At 43.8% G+C, this 14,899-nt stretch overlaps 1 protein-coding gene across 1 annotated transcript; it reads left to right on the top strand.

Moving 5' to 3' along the window:
* LOC8070137 (formin-like protein 5) lies at nt 4,741-6,756 on the top strand. The gene has a single exon (XM_002443478.2). It carries the CDS (start codon nt 5,271-5,273, stop codon nt 6,525-6,527), a length of 1,257 nt encoding a protein of 418 aa, XP_002443523.1. The 5' UTR covers nt 4,741-5,270; the 3' UTR covers nt 6,528-6,756.

Genomic DNA, 14,899 nt, shown 5'->3' with positions numbered 1-14,899 from the left:
ATGCATGTGTCTAAAGATTCGATGTGACGGAGAATCTGAAATTTTTTGCAAAATTTTTTGGGAACTAAACAAGGCCATAGGAAAAAATGAAAAATCAATTTGGGTCTTGTTTACTTCTAAAAAAAATTCAAAATATAAATAGTATCAATTTCGTTTGTTTTTGACAAATATTGTCCAATCATAGTCTAACTAGACTCAAAAGATTCGTCTCGCAAATTACATATAAACTGTGTAATTAGTTATCTTTTTTACCTATATTTAATGCTCCATGTATGTGCCGTAAGATTCGATATAACGGAGAATCAGAAAAATTTTTGTAAAATTTTTTGGAACTAAACAAGTAGGAAAATTCATCGGCTCTAGTAGGCTACCTCTAATCCCTGCCAAAAGTTAAAAAAAAATGGAAGAAAAATTACTACTAGTACTTCCGTGGACAAGGCGCATAGGCAGACCAACGGACAAGGAAAGAAAGAAGCCCAGACACAGGCGGTCCGCGCTCAGGCGTGTGGCCCTGCACGTGTGGGCCGCGGCGCCCAGCGCCACAGGCCCACCGCTAGCCCCATCCACGTCGGCGAGCCAGGGCACGCGGGCCCGCGCCACCTCCCGCTCCCCACCTGCCTGCCGCGCCCGGGCCCACGACGCAGCCACCCACGACCAAGGAAACGGCCGCGACGTGCGTCACGTGCCACGCACCGCACCGGGGACGCGACTCGACTCGTGGGCCCGGTCAACCCCAGAAGACTGGATCCCCGACTCGTCGGCCCTGGGGTACACCGTGCCTGACCGGTGGGGCCCGCGAGACGGGACGGCACGAAAGCAGCTGCTGTACCGTTACCACTACCGGCTGTACTCTGAAATTTCAGCAAGAAAACAAACATATATATATATGGCCTTGTTTAGTTCACCTGAAAACCAAAAAGTTTTCAAAATTCCCAGTCACATCGAATCTTGTGGCACATGCATGAAATATTAAATATAGACGAAAACAAAAACTAATTACACAGTTTAGCTGGAAATCACGAGACAAATCTTTTGATCCTAGTTAGTACATGATTGGATAATATTTGTCACAAACAAACGAAAGTGCTACAGTTCCGAAAAGTTTTCACTTTTCGGAACTAAACAAGGCCTATATATATATATAATCCGTCACGTCACACGATCGCATCACCGTCAAATCATGAGGTACTCTCTCCGTAAAAAAACACGTAAATCTCGATTCCCGAGGAGTCAAAGAATCTTTAAATTTGACCTAGTTTATAAATCTTATTGTTTACATTTGAATCTCTAATTAGGTTCGTTATGAAACTATATTTAATAACTAATCTAACTATACTCATTACACATCATAAACATCGATATATTTTTATTTGTATTTAGTCAAAGTTAAGAATCTTTGACTCCTCGGGAATCGAGATTTACATGTTTTTTGGGACGGAGAGAGTACGAATTTTCTTTTGATCGAGGAGAAAAAAAAATGGATCATAACGACCGACCCCCTTTGGTCGCTTTTGGACTTTTGCGCCTGGCCTTTTCTAGCCTTTTCTTCGCTTCGCTTTTGGGGCTTGTTTAGTTTACCCGAAATTCAAAAAGTTTTTAAGATTTTCTATCACATCGAATCTTGCGGCACATGCATAAAGCATTAAATATAGACAAAAATAAAACTAATCACACAGTTTGACTGTAAATCACGAGACGAATCTTTTGACCCTAGTTAGTCTATGATTGGACAATATTTACAACAAACAAACAAAAATGCTACAGTTTCGGAAACTTTTCAGTTTTGGGAACTAAACAAGGCCTTGGTTATCCGGCCACTAGTAGCCGGGCCAGTGTTTGTCCGATGTATGGATTTGGATCATGTTTCGTTTTTGTTTACGATTTTATTTATATAAGACGACAGGTGTTTGTGTCTGGGTTTGGTGCGATCAACTCATGTTTATTTTGTGAACTGGTTGTTTGTTTATCGAGGGGCTGTTTAGTTCCTAAAAGTTTTCCAAACTTTTTTTGAGATTTTTCGGCATATCGAATCTTACAACATTAAATATATAAATACAACAAAACTAATTATATATTTTATCTTTATTTACAAAACTAATTTTTAAATTTAGTTAATTCATAATTAAATAATATTTATTAAATATAAACAAAAATACAACAATAGACCTTTGCAAAAAATTTAACCAATCAAACAGCCCAAGGCTACGCACATGCACAGAGCAAGATGCTGCATGTTGTGCATTGACAGGCGATTACGAGTTGGACGGCGGGTACGTGTCATCCAACCGCCGAGCAACAAGAGCCAAACACATGTGCAGCACAGGCCGGTATGCACGCATGAGCCACGACGCGCACACCCTAAGGTGAGATTAGAAGATCATGGAAAGTGGCTTTGTAGTGGTGGAACGAAACAAAACAACACAGCTTGGCGATATGATGTTGAGATCGATGTGGAGATATGACAAAAGGTACAACAAGATTTTACATGATAATTACACAACGCTAACTAATCATTTCTTTTGGTGACGACGATGAATGAGCTTTCAAGATTGGTACTACCTCCGATCCTACTCTTCTACCAAATAATGTACTACAGTACTACTCAAGAATTATCTGCTCCTCTCAATCATGTTTAATTTGACCTAATATGACGTGTTTTGAAAAAAAAAAAAAGCAGTAACAACGTTACACCAACCCATTTTGAAGCACGCTGAAATGCAACCATAGAAAACCTCTAAAATGGTGGGCAAAACGCATTGCCGTCGAATGTTATAAGTAATTAATAAATTCCATAAAAGAATGCAACACGTACGCGACGTAAAAAATCAAAACATAGCTTCATGGCCAAATAGAGATAACAAAAAAAAACAACTTTACTATAGCCTAGGTAAGTGCTTTTCTTTGGTCTAGTTGGTTTCGAAGAAATGATGTGTTCTTTGAATGAAAAAAAAAACCCATACTCTTATTTCTAGGTTATTTTCCACATCCCAATTTTTATCACTGTAACCTTATGAATGATAATTATTTAGGTGCAATTAGTGTAACTAAAAATTCGGTTGCGCATAATGAAAACCTTATCCAATCCTTACGACACATTTAATCTGCATCCCAAATTTTATCACTGTAACCTTATGAATGGTAATTTTTTAGGTGCAATTAGTGTAACTAAAAATTCGGTTGCGCATAATGAAAATCTTATCCAATTCTTACGACATATTTAATCTAGATATATAGATACAAGGTTTTTTTTCTTATAAAATGCAACACATTAACCATGCATCTTTGATCATAAAAATGCTAATTAATCAAACAAACGGTACATCTTCCAATTAGTACATCAGAGAATCTCCAAGGGTTTTGTATTTGGACGTTGCATTCTTGTAATTTGCCAAAAATCGCGAAAAGAGGTATCCAATGGTTTAGCATTTGGAGTTTGCATTTTGGGCAACTTGGCAAATGAGAGAGCAAACTTGGTATATATGCCAAGCCGCGCACGACTTGGTAAAAAGCCGATCGTGCGCGTCTCCCGGTCCCTCGTGCGACCCGGATTTTCTTCGCGTCATATCTGGTCCATCGATCGCGACAGAAACCCCCACCGTCCACTGCCGATCGCGAGCAACACCATCACCACTGTCCGCTGTAGAACCTGATACGAGTCGGATACGAGTCTGATACGTATCGTCGCGGCGGCACCTGCAACTAGCGGTGGGGAGCAGGAAGAACTGGTGGTGCGACCTGTGAGGAAAACGCGAGAACCGGCGGCGACTTTACGCACGCGAAGAAAAGTCGTACGGGAAGACGATCGCGAGCGCGCGCAAAGGAAAAAAAATTCGTAGCAATGTCTGCTTTGGCTAATTACCAACTTAATTATGCAAAATCCTTGGACATGACTTATTTTTAGACTTTGCATTTTATTTTGGGAGTTTGTAAACAACAACGAATACAAACTTCGAAACCCTTGGAGATACTCTCAGGTCGAGCAGCGTAGGGCGAGATTCGAAAGCACACAAAAATAAAAACGAATCACATTTTGTTGAAGTGGCTGTCTTTATTCGTTTGAGCTTAAAATCAGTTGACACGGAATAATATTTTTTTTCTGATGCGTTTTTTGCTTGAAAACGCTGAGCGGACGACGCCCACGGGATTGGCCATCGTACTCATACCAACCAAAATCCCATAAATGGCTCACAATAAACGCATCACCATGAAATACAAGCCAAAAGACAACACATGTAAGTACTCCCTCCGTCTCTGAAAGAATCAATTCTTAGGATCCGTGCCAGTCAAACTTTTTAAAGTTTGACTAACTTTATAGAAAAGAGTAACAACATCTATAATATAAAATACACATTATATGAAAATATATTTTATGATGAATCTAATAATACTAATTTGATACTATAAATCTTAGCATTTTTTTCTAGAAATTTGGTCAAAGTTTAAAAGTTTGACTTAGGACAACTATAGAAATTGATTCTTTCAGAGACGGAGGGAGTAGCACAATTTCTACTAGCAGTGCCCTACATTTACTTCGTCTATCTCTGAGTTTTTTTTAAGATGTTCTAAGTTAAATTTTTTAAATTTTATCGATTTTCTATAAAAGAAAACAAGTATCATTAAATTTATCAGATGATATATTTTTCACAATATTCTCACTTTATGCATAGATATTGTTACTCTTTTGTATAATATAAGTTAAATTTTGAAAAAAATTGATCAACACCAATCCTAGAAAATACAGCAAAGAATCGATCATAACCTTGATGACTCCGCAAAAGCAATAATCACACGCCGTATTCCACGCAATCTCGACGACAATCACCATCCAAGTCCCAAGACCAGCGCACTGACAACACAACACAAAAAAGCCCCCAAACAAAAAAAAAAAAAAGCAACCATCCACGCCCCAAAAGGTCAAGACGCGAAGACGCTTCCCCCGAGACCGAGAGCCCTCGCCCTCGCCGTCAGCAGTCATCACACGCGCGCGGCTACAGGTCTACTCCGGCAGCCTCTCTCCTAGCCCGTACGCCTCCTGTCTCCTCCCCCTCCCTCTAGTACACCTCGTGCTCGGTCGTCGTCGTCCCCAGTCCGCCGCCGCCGCCTGCTGCTCGCCTGGTGTCTTCGTTTCCGCCAAGAAGAAGGGAAGAAGATCCGCAACCCACGTCGCTTCGCTTCGCTTCGCTTCCTTCCCATCCTTGTCGGCTACTAGTAGCTCTCTCTCCCTCGTGCCGCGTGCTGCTTCGGCTACCTGGAGTAGGGAGGAGGGAGTAATGGCGTCCGCCGCCGCCGCGCCGCGACCCCCGGCCCCGGCTCCGGCACCTCCGCCGCCGCCGCCACCTCCCCCGCCTGCGTCCGCGGTGCAGTGGCTGGGCCCGCGGGTGTCGTTCAGCATCGACGACGCGGGAGGAGGAGGAGGCGGCGGAAGGGAGGCTACGGCGGCGGGAGGCAAGTCCGGACCCTGCGCCGGCGCTGGCGCCGACTTCGAGTTCCTACTCGGCGGGTGCGCCGCCGCGTGCTCCATGCTCCCCGCCGACGAGCTCTTCTCCGGAGGCAAGCTTGTCCCGCTCCGCATCCCAGCGCCCGCGGACGAGACGGGTGCGCCCGGGGTGGAGGAGGTGACGGCGCAGTCGACGCTGCTGCTGCTGCCGAAGCAGGAGCAGCAGCCTCCGGCGCCGCCGCCGCCGCAGCAACAGCCAGAGACGCCGCGGGCGGTAGCGACGGCGGCAGCGAAGGGCGCCGCGGAACCCAAGATCCCCGCGAGGAGGTGGCGGGATCTCCTGCGTCTTCGGAAGCAGCAGCAGGCGTCCTCGGGGTCGGGGACAGCCGCGGCAGAGCCGAGGCCGCTGCGCCGGCTCCTCCGCCGGGGTTCGAAGTCGCCCGAGCCGGAGCCGTCGCTCAGCCTGCCTCTGCTCCGTGAGCCCGGCCCCGAGGAGCCCGACACCACCAAGTCTGCGCCCGCGCCGACACCGGCACCGGCACCGGCACCGGCACCACCGTCGTCATCGTCGTCGCAGCAGCAGAGCCAGCTGCCTCCGAAGATCCGTCTGTCCCCATCCGCGTCGCAGCAGCAGACGTCATCGTCGTCGACGACATTTCAGGTGCAATCCCATTCCCAGTCCCAGTCATCCCCACCACCACCTCCGCCTCCGCCGCCTCCCCCTCCCTCGGCGGTGGCAGCGGACAGCCCGCGCCTGAACGCGGCGGGGAAGGTGGTGTTCAACGGCCTGGGTCGGAGCTCCAGCAGCCCGAGCAGCCTTGCCGGCGGTCGGCGCCACCGCAACGCGGGTCCAGGCTGCGGCATGGAGCGGTCGTACTCGGCGCACGTCCGCGTGGCGCCGGTCCTCAACGTGCCCGTCTGCTCGCTCCGCGGCTCCCGCAAGTCGGTCTCCGTCTTCGGCATCGACCGCCTCTTCTCCCCGTCAAACGCCGGCTCCACCTCCTCCTCCTCCGCCGCCGGTGCGGCCAGGAAGAACAAGGACGCCAAGAAGGACGCACCCCCCGCCGCCGCCGCCGCCGGAGGGCAGTAACCCGTCGGTCGCTGCCGCCACTAGTGAGTAATGTAACGAGTTGAGGTCTTGGTTTTGCTTGGAACAATGCAATGCAATGCTCGTGGTTAGGCAGTTAATTAATTACCACGGCTAGGCGACGGTTAATCGTCTCTACCGGTTGATTTGGCATGTACTCCCTTGAAAGAATCAATTCCTAGGATCCGTGCCAGTCAAACTTTTTAAAGTTTGACTAACTTTATAGAAAAAAGTAACAATATCTATAATATAAAATACACATTATATGAAAATATATTCTATGATGAATCTAATAATACTAATTTGATACTATAAATTCTAGCATTTTTTCTAGAAATTTGGTCAAAGTTTAAAAATTTTGACTTAGGACAGCTCTAGAAATTAACTCTTTTGTGGACGGAGGAAGTAAATAAACTACTACTCCTACAGACGAGCTGAGGTGAGATGAATGACGACGAGCCAGTGACATGTTGCCAACAATTCTGATTTTTCTTGGCACCTTGCTGTCAGTAGAAGGTACGGTTAGCAGCAGCAAGCATGGTAGGAGCAGGTCAAGGTTTCATCAGTTGTAGATGAACTCGTCGGCGTCGGGATTCGGGAACGACTCCTTTCTGTGTGGCGTGTTCGTCGTTCGTGCGAGGAAAGCCGGCCGTGGTGATGTGATGATGTTGATGGTCCGTGTTTTTGGGAAGAAGTGCTGTACTTAAGGCCTTGGCCTTGTTTAGTTCACCCAAAAAAAAAGCAAAAAGTTTTCAAGATTCCCCATCACATCGAATCTTACGGCACATGCATGAAGCATTAAATATAGACGAAAGCAAAAACTAAGTACACAGTTTAGCTGTAAATTGCGAGACGAATCTTTTGATTGTAGTTAGTCCATAAATGGATAATATTTGTCACAAACAAACGAAAGTGCTACAATACCGAAATCTTTTCGGAACTAAACAAGGCCCTTGTTTAGTTCACCTCGAAATCCAAAAAGTTTTCAAGATTCCCTGTCAAATCGAATCTTGCGGCACATGCATGAAGCATTGAATATAGACGAAAACAAAAACTAATCACACAGTTTGACTGTAAATCACGAGATGAATCTTTATACACATGCATGAAGTATTAAATGTAGATAAAAATAAAAACTAATTGCACAGTTTGTCTGTAATTTGCGAGACGAATCTTTTGAGCCTAGTTACTCTATAATTGGATAATAATTATCACAAACAAACGAAAATACTACAGTAGCCAAAACCAAAAATTTTCGCGAAGTGAACAAGGCCTAAGTTGTAGATAGAAGTAGTACACGTAGGAGTGTCAGATACTACTCTGATGGTTGTCTGATTGCTTGGTGTGAACAAATTTGCGCAATGATGGTCAAAATAGCCTGCATTTTCGCGTACTAAAGTACTATACGTACAATTTACGAGTACTTGTTTGTTGTAAAAAAAAACACGGATGGGCGGGCGGAACAGGTGGGCGACCGACGGACGACGGCAAGTCGGCAGGGGTCAGTGACGGTGGTCCAGCTCCAACACCGGTGGCAGGGCAGACAATGCATTGACCATTCGTCGTGGCCTGGCAAGCGTCGCTGCGCTGGAAGCATGTGGCTGACAGACAGGTGGACGTGGACATGATTAAAGCTGCTCTCCGGCGAGGTCCTGCGTCGTCGATGATGGGCGGTCAGTGAAGTGTGAGTGGTGGTGCGCCAGAGCAGAGCAGAAGGCCGGCGGCCGGCGGCCGGCGGGCGAGAACGACGGCAGCCACATGGGTTGCGGGGACAGACGGTCCTTGCTCAGACTCTCAAGAGGCAGACACGGCGGTCGGCATGGCATGTGCCAAGGTACAGTGTGTGTGCATACGCATGCTGCATGCATCACCTACCACCGCCGCTCGATCTGCCAGCAGTGAGTCTAGACTATCTACAACAATCGTCACCCAAAATACAAGACCCATTACAACAATCGTCACCCAAAATACAAGACCCATTTATATTTTAGGTAGCGCTATAGGTAAAAGGTTCCATATCTATTTTTATTCTTCTCCAACAACAAGACCTAAAAGACAACACTCTCTGCAAATGGGTCTCGAGGAGAGAGGATATCCAAATTTGGGTTATGCCTCCCCTGATACCCAATGGGTTTTCTGTATGGATACTCTGTTGGAGGCTATAGGTATTGTGTTGGAAACCTATTTTAGATTTGGGTTCCCAAATGCATATGCTATTGGAGACAGCTTAACAGGAGGATATACGTACGTACTTAAGGCCCTGTTTAGTTTCCCATCCAAAAATTTTTTATCCATCCCATCGAATCTTTGAACACATATATGGAACACTAAATGTATATAAAAAATAAACTAATTACACAGTTTGGTTGAAAATCGCGAAACAAATTTTTTAAGCCTAGTTACTCCATGATTAGCCTTAAGTGCTACAGTAACTCACATATGCTAATGATAGATTAATTATACTTAATAGATTTGTCTTGCAGTTTCCTGACGAGCTATATCATTTGTTTTTTTATTAGTTTCTAAAAACTCCTCCCGACATCCTTACGACATATCCGATGTGACATCTAAAAAAATTTTCATCTCCAATCTAAACAGGACTAGTCCGTGCTGCTCGAGACATTGCTGTGGCAACGCACCCACGGACAGCTGCCGCCGGACCGGCCACGCCAATGGCATGGAGGAGGTGCGATGCAATCGATCTGCACGGGCCTTGGATCGTCCTCAGCCATCGTTAGGGTCAGACTGACAAGACCAACGACGGCCGATCCGTCCGTACCAAGGAGGGAGGAGAGGGTGACCACGGCGACACTCGGCATGCCGGCCGGCGCGGCGGCACGTACGTTCAACCCTGCGCGGTGCATGGGTGGATGGATGGTGGTCCCGTGGCCAGCTGCAACCACTAAAGCAGTATTTTTTTTTCTTTTTACAATAAATTTTTAAATATTACTTTCAACTATAAACTTATCAGATCAGAAAATACTACTGAACTAGCTGCTGGGTCTTCTTGACTGACGGGCCCTTTTCCTGCTGGGGAAGCCCATGGTGCACTGACAGGACTTTTGTATTTTTCCCTCTTAATGAAAAACGGGTGAATGACCCGATCGTGAAAAAAAGGACTTTTGCATTTAGGCCTTGTTTAGTTCGTAGAAAAAATTTGCACAATTTTTTACATTTTCTGTTACATCGAATCTTTAAACGCATGTATGAAGTATTAAATATAGACGAAAATAAAAACAAATTGCACAGTTTGGTCGGAATTGACGAGAGGAATCTTTTGAGCCTAGTTAGTCTATAATTGAACAATATTTGTCAAATACAAACAAAAGTGCTACGGTGTCGATTTTCCAAAAAAAATCGGAACTAAAGAGAGTACCCATGCAGTGCCTACCAAGGATCGGGTGCAAGAGAGTAGCCATGCCATGCGTGCGTGTCCTCAGCTAGCTGTCCATCTCGCGCGCCCTCCTGCTGCCTGCATGTTTACATTGCCTCCCTTCTTCAACCTCCATGCATGCTGTTCAGCAAGAGGCTTGCTTAATCACACAAACACCAAACATACGCATGAAGCTCCTGACAAGAAGGTGTACTACGTCCCGGTGGTATGTCACAGAGCCACAAGCTCTCTCATCGTCGTACGTCGAGCGCCCGCCCGGCCGGCCTCCATATATGTGTGCAAGCAGTGGCGCGGAGCCGGGAGTTATATATTGTCAAAACTAAACATAACCGGTGACCGCCTAGCTTAATTCAGGACTTGACATAGTTGCTCACATTTTCTATATGTATTTTAGGATAATATATGTTATTCTTCCGGTGGTAAACGATAAATCCTTAAAAAAAAGATGTTTGAGATGATTTCGTAAATCAACTTGAGAGATGCGTCCCAATTCTAAGGTGCTTCATAGTATTATCTAGTTATGGTTTGTATTCCCTCCATCACAAATTATAAATCATTCTAAAAACTTTTGAGAATCAAAGTAGAAAGAATCACAAAAATTTATGTCATCAAATTAATGAATGAATAACCTAGTGGTACTTATTTGATATCATAAATATTATTATCTTATCATATAAATTTGGTCACATTTAAGATGCTTGAACTCTCTAAAATTTTTAAAATGACTTATAATTTAGAATGGAGGGAGTACAATTTTATTATCTAGAGAATACTAATAAGTATATATAAGAAAAGTTATTATATTTCTCTCTTAATATAAACAAAAATCATAAATTTATACTAGTATAATGACACATGTTAGGGGGGGGCCATGGCCCCTGCTGCCAGCCCCCCCTGGCTCCGCCACTGTGTGCAAGGCAAATTAAGCAGCTAGCTCGATCGACCAACTGACCAAATGGCGTCGTTTTTGGACGCCAACTGGAGAGGAGGATGCCAATGCATGCACTTGGCTTCGTCGTCGTCAGTTGCTCGACTATTGCAATCTCAGCGAGGCCTGTGCAACACTGCACCGCGCCACGCACCATGGCGTGCGAATTGCTTTGCAAATTTCTCAGGTGCTGGAAGATATTTGTCACCCGTGCACTTTCTCACTCCAATCTACTCCCTCCGAGACGTTTTGACAATTTTTTCTAAATTTATAGTTTGCACTACGTACCTAAATACATATTATGGCTAGATACATATTGCCCTATCCGGCTGATTGTTTCTGCGTTTGATGTTGAAGCTGATTTTTTTCGTGATTGAAAAGCTTAATCGAACATGATATTATAGTAAAAGTTATGAATGTAAAAATATCAAAAATAACTTATAATTTTAGATGAGTGGAGAGTAAAAGCTGAATAATTGAGGGATGCACTGGGAGTCTCATCTCACGGCTGGGCATATTAGCATGGTACTGGCAACGGCCCTCAACAGTGAGTGGCTTTACTACCACCGTTGCAATAGGCTGGAGTAGGTGACAGGTGCGGATCTGGCCAATCAGGGATCAGGGCCACCAGCTAGGAGGGGCCCAGCTATCTTTGGGTGGGCACTGCCACGGCAGGCCTGGGCAACGAGTGGGTGGCCTGTACTGTACTGTACTGTACTGGCTGTGTGGGCTGTGGGCCTGTGGGCCGGCTGCATGCACAAGAGCCCACTTCGTTGTACTACTAGCCGTCGTCGTCTTGGCCATTATTGCTGCTAGTATCGGGGTTCCTCAATGATTAGATCCGACTGTTCCTATCACTCATCAGTGTCCGTGGGTTTACACTTTTATTACTGTATGTGTATGCATCAAGCTGATCTGTCTTATCTCTCGCCCGAGAGAAATCTGAATGCCTCCTATCGGTGCTAGCTGCTGCACGTCTAGGATAAGATGGGCGATTGCATCATCATCAATCAACTACTAAAGGTCCTAGATAAGTTTGTTTAGTTCGCGGTTGAAAAATTTATGGGTGTCATATTGGATATTTCATGGGATGTGCCGAATAGGGTTTCGGATACTAATTAAAAAGCTAATTATATAACTCGCTTGGAAGCGGCGAGATGAATTAATTAAACCTAAAATTAATCTATCATTAGCACATGTGTGTTACTGTAGCAATTATGAACTAATTATGCGTAAAAGATTTGTCTAATGGTTTTCCATGCAAACCGTGTAATTAGTTATTTTTTATTTATACTTAATATTTGTATGTGTCCAAACATTCGATGTGTCCAAACTAATTTTTTTTTAAAAAAAAACATGAAACTGAAATACAAATATAATCTAAAAATATATGATTTTTTTCCAGCTACAAAATATATGAAACCAGTTTTTTTTTATTCTTGAACCATGCGCTCCGGTTTATGGTACATGGCTTGGAATTATCTGAATCTCGTTTATAGTTTAGTCTCCTTTTGATGTTTACTTGCTAGTACATGATCTCGTTATATGTGTTATAATTAGTCTACGTACGCTCAATCAGAAAGGCCCTACCAGCTAGGAACCACCATATTGCAAAGAAACATCCTAACATCCTTTACTTTATGTTTCTTGTTTGCAAACATGCATGCAAATGAATTTCGTTTGGTGAAATTTGAATCATTCGCACAAAATTAACACAACCACATAAGAGAATGATGTGAAAATGTACCAAGATGGTTGTGGTGACTTTGTTATTCCCAAGAACTCATAGTTGATGGGCCTGTATGCATGTATTCATCTCGTGATTGTGCATGTGTTATTTATAAGTGACACACGTGTTCATGTTAAATAGGATCAGGAATATTAAGGTGTTTATAAGTGACACGCGTGTTCAACTCATCATATTTTAGGATTTTTAGTTGCACGTTTTTTTTAGTAAAGCATATGAATTTTTTTTTTGAAAATTTATTTCTCTAATTAATTCATTATAAAGCCCAATCGACCTTTGGCAGCTTAACACAGTCCGATTTTATCTCCATCGTGACTATACGTCGGCGAAAACCACTTTCGAAACCACCCTAAGAGCAAGTTCATACTGTTTCAAAAATCAGAAGAGGAAAATTATAGTTTTTTTAATAATTAATAAAAGAACAAATCCAAAGACTTTGCAAAAAGAAAAAAAAATCAGGAGAGGCCGCGTGCGAATTTCGTCCTGCAAGTACCACGAGGCCACGACCACGCACGAGGCCCGATCGAGACCTAACGTCAGCGGGCCACAGGTTTCCACACATGGCCCATGGAACTTATAAGGCCTATGTGGTGCAGTCAGCCCAGATATGTGTTAAATGAAAACCTCTTTCTCTCCACCTTTTTTTCTTCTCTCACTCTTCACTAATACTCCCTTCATTCCAATTATAAGACATTCTAAAAATCTTGAAAAGTCAAAGTATGTCAAGTTTGACCAAAATTATATAGAGAACTATAAATATTTATGACATCAAATAGATATACTATGCAAATATAATTAATGAAGAATCTAATGATACTTAGTTGGTATACTAAATGTTATTATCTTATCAAATAATTTTAGTCAAATTTAAGATGCTTTGACTCTTCAAGATTCTTGGAATGTCTTATAATTTGAGATGGATGGAGTACTATTTTCTTTTATATTTTCCAAAAAAAGTTTGATATTTCATTCTTGAGGAATAGACAAAAAAAAAAAAGAGAGAGAGAATAGACGGACGCGCCTGTTTGATCTGGGAAGGAGTAGTAGTACAGTGAACCTGGAGAGCCAAGCACCTTTCATTTCATCCCTTGCTTGGTCCGAGCTAGCTAGGTGGACAGGTGATCCATGACCACCCTAAAATATAGTTTAAGATTAAACTACCGTAGATGAGCTCTTTAAAATTATGAAAACTACATATAGATCACTCTATAGTTTGGTTTTACATCTAAAATAAAGCTCTAGATCCTAGCTACGCTAACATCCCGCTGAAATTGGACACGGTGCTGCTGGTCCAGAGTCGACTCCCTCAAGAGCAAACCATAGATAGATCGCTGTTGCTCTACTTACCAGCTGCCAGACCCGTACATATGTCACGAACCCTCCTACTCCTTGCCACGCGAGAAGAGAGCAAGACAACGCGCAATTGCGGCTACCACACGCACAAACAAAGTCAGCTGCTGGCGCTTTGGCCTTTGGGGGAGATGCATGCATTATTGCACTGCAACTGCATATCCCTGCTGCTTTTCCTGATGCTTGATGGAGTGTGTCTGTCTGTCTGTCTGTCTGTCTGATTGCAAGATCGATGCTGACCGGTGGTGGATTGGTAATGGTAGACCTCCTGTCCCGGCCGCAAACGGTCGTGGGAATCTTACGCTTCTCCGAATGTTAGCAGGACACTGCTTCTTCTTCTATCGAGTTGTTTTCCCACTTTGCCGTTCGTCAAATTCATCAGTCTCTCGTAAAAAGAACTGTTCGGCGAATTGAAGAAGGTTAGTACAGTATTACATTACAGCCTTGTTTAGTTCCCAAAAAATTTTGCAAAATTTTTCAGATTCCCCATCACATCGAATCTTTAGACGCATGCATGGAGTATTAAATATAGACAAAAATAAAAACTAATTGCATAGTTTGGTCGGAATTGACGAGACGAATCTTTTGAGCCTAGTTAGTCCATGATTGGACAATATTTGTCAAATACAAACGAAAGTGCTACAGTGCCTGTTTTGCAAAATTTTTTGGAACTAAACAAGGCCACACACCACAAGATGGAACCACATCCACCGTGTGTGTCCAATTGGGACAGTATTGTGTTCTGACCAAGTCATCAGATCCTGCTTGCTTATCGCACACAACCTGCCTGGTCACTGCTTAGGACTCAGGACGTCAATAGTTTTCACGTAACGGGTACCTAGTCCAATGATCTTCAGAGGACAAAAGGGTGATGAAAAGGAGAAAAAAAAAGGGTGATGCCTGAAGCCAGATGATCAGGGCAAAGGCAGAGACCCGTGCACAGTGATGCGTGAACA

Source organism: Sorghum bicolor, chromosome 8 (assembly GCF_000003195.3).
Source record: "Sorghum bicolor cultivar BTx623 chromosome 8, Sorghum_bicolor_NCBIv3, whole genome shotgun sequence".
NCBI classification, from domain to species: domain Eukaryota; kingdom Viridiplantae; phylum Streptophyta; class Magnoliopsida; order Poales; family Poaceae; genus Sorghum; species Sorghum bicolor.
The sequence above is the reverse complement of the archived record's forward strand: the minus strand, read 5'-3'. Positions and strand labels throughout refer to the sequence as shown.

Excerpts from the sequence above, each read along its gene's own strand:
- LOC8070137 (XM_002443478.2), top strand. The coding sequence starts at position 5,271 with ATGGCGTCCGCCGCCGCCGCGCCGCGACCCCCGGCCCCGGCTCCGGCA.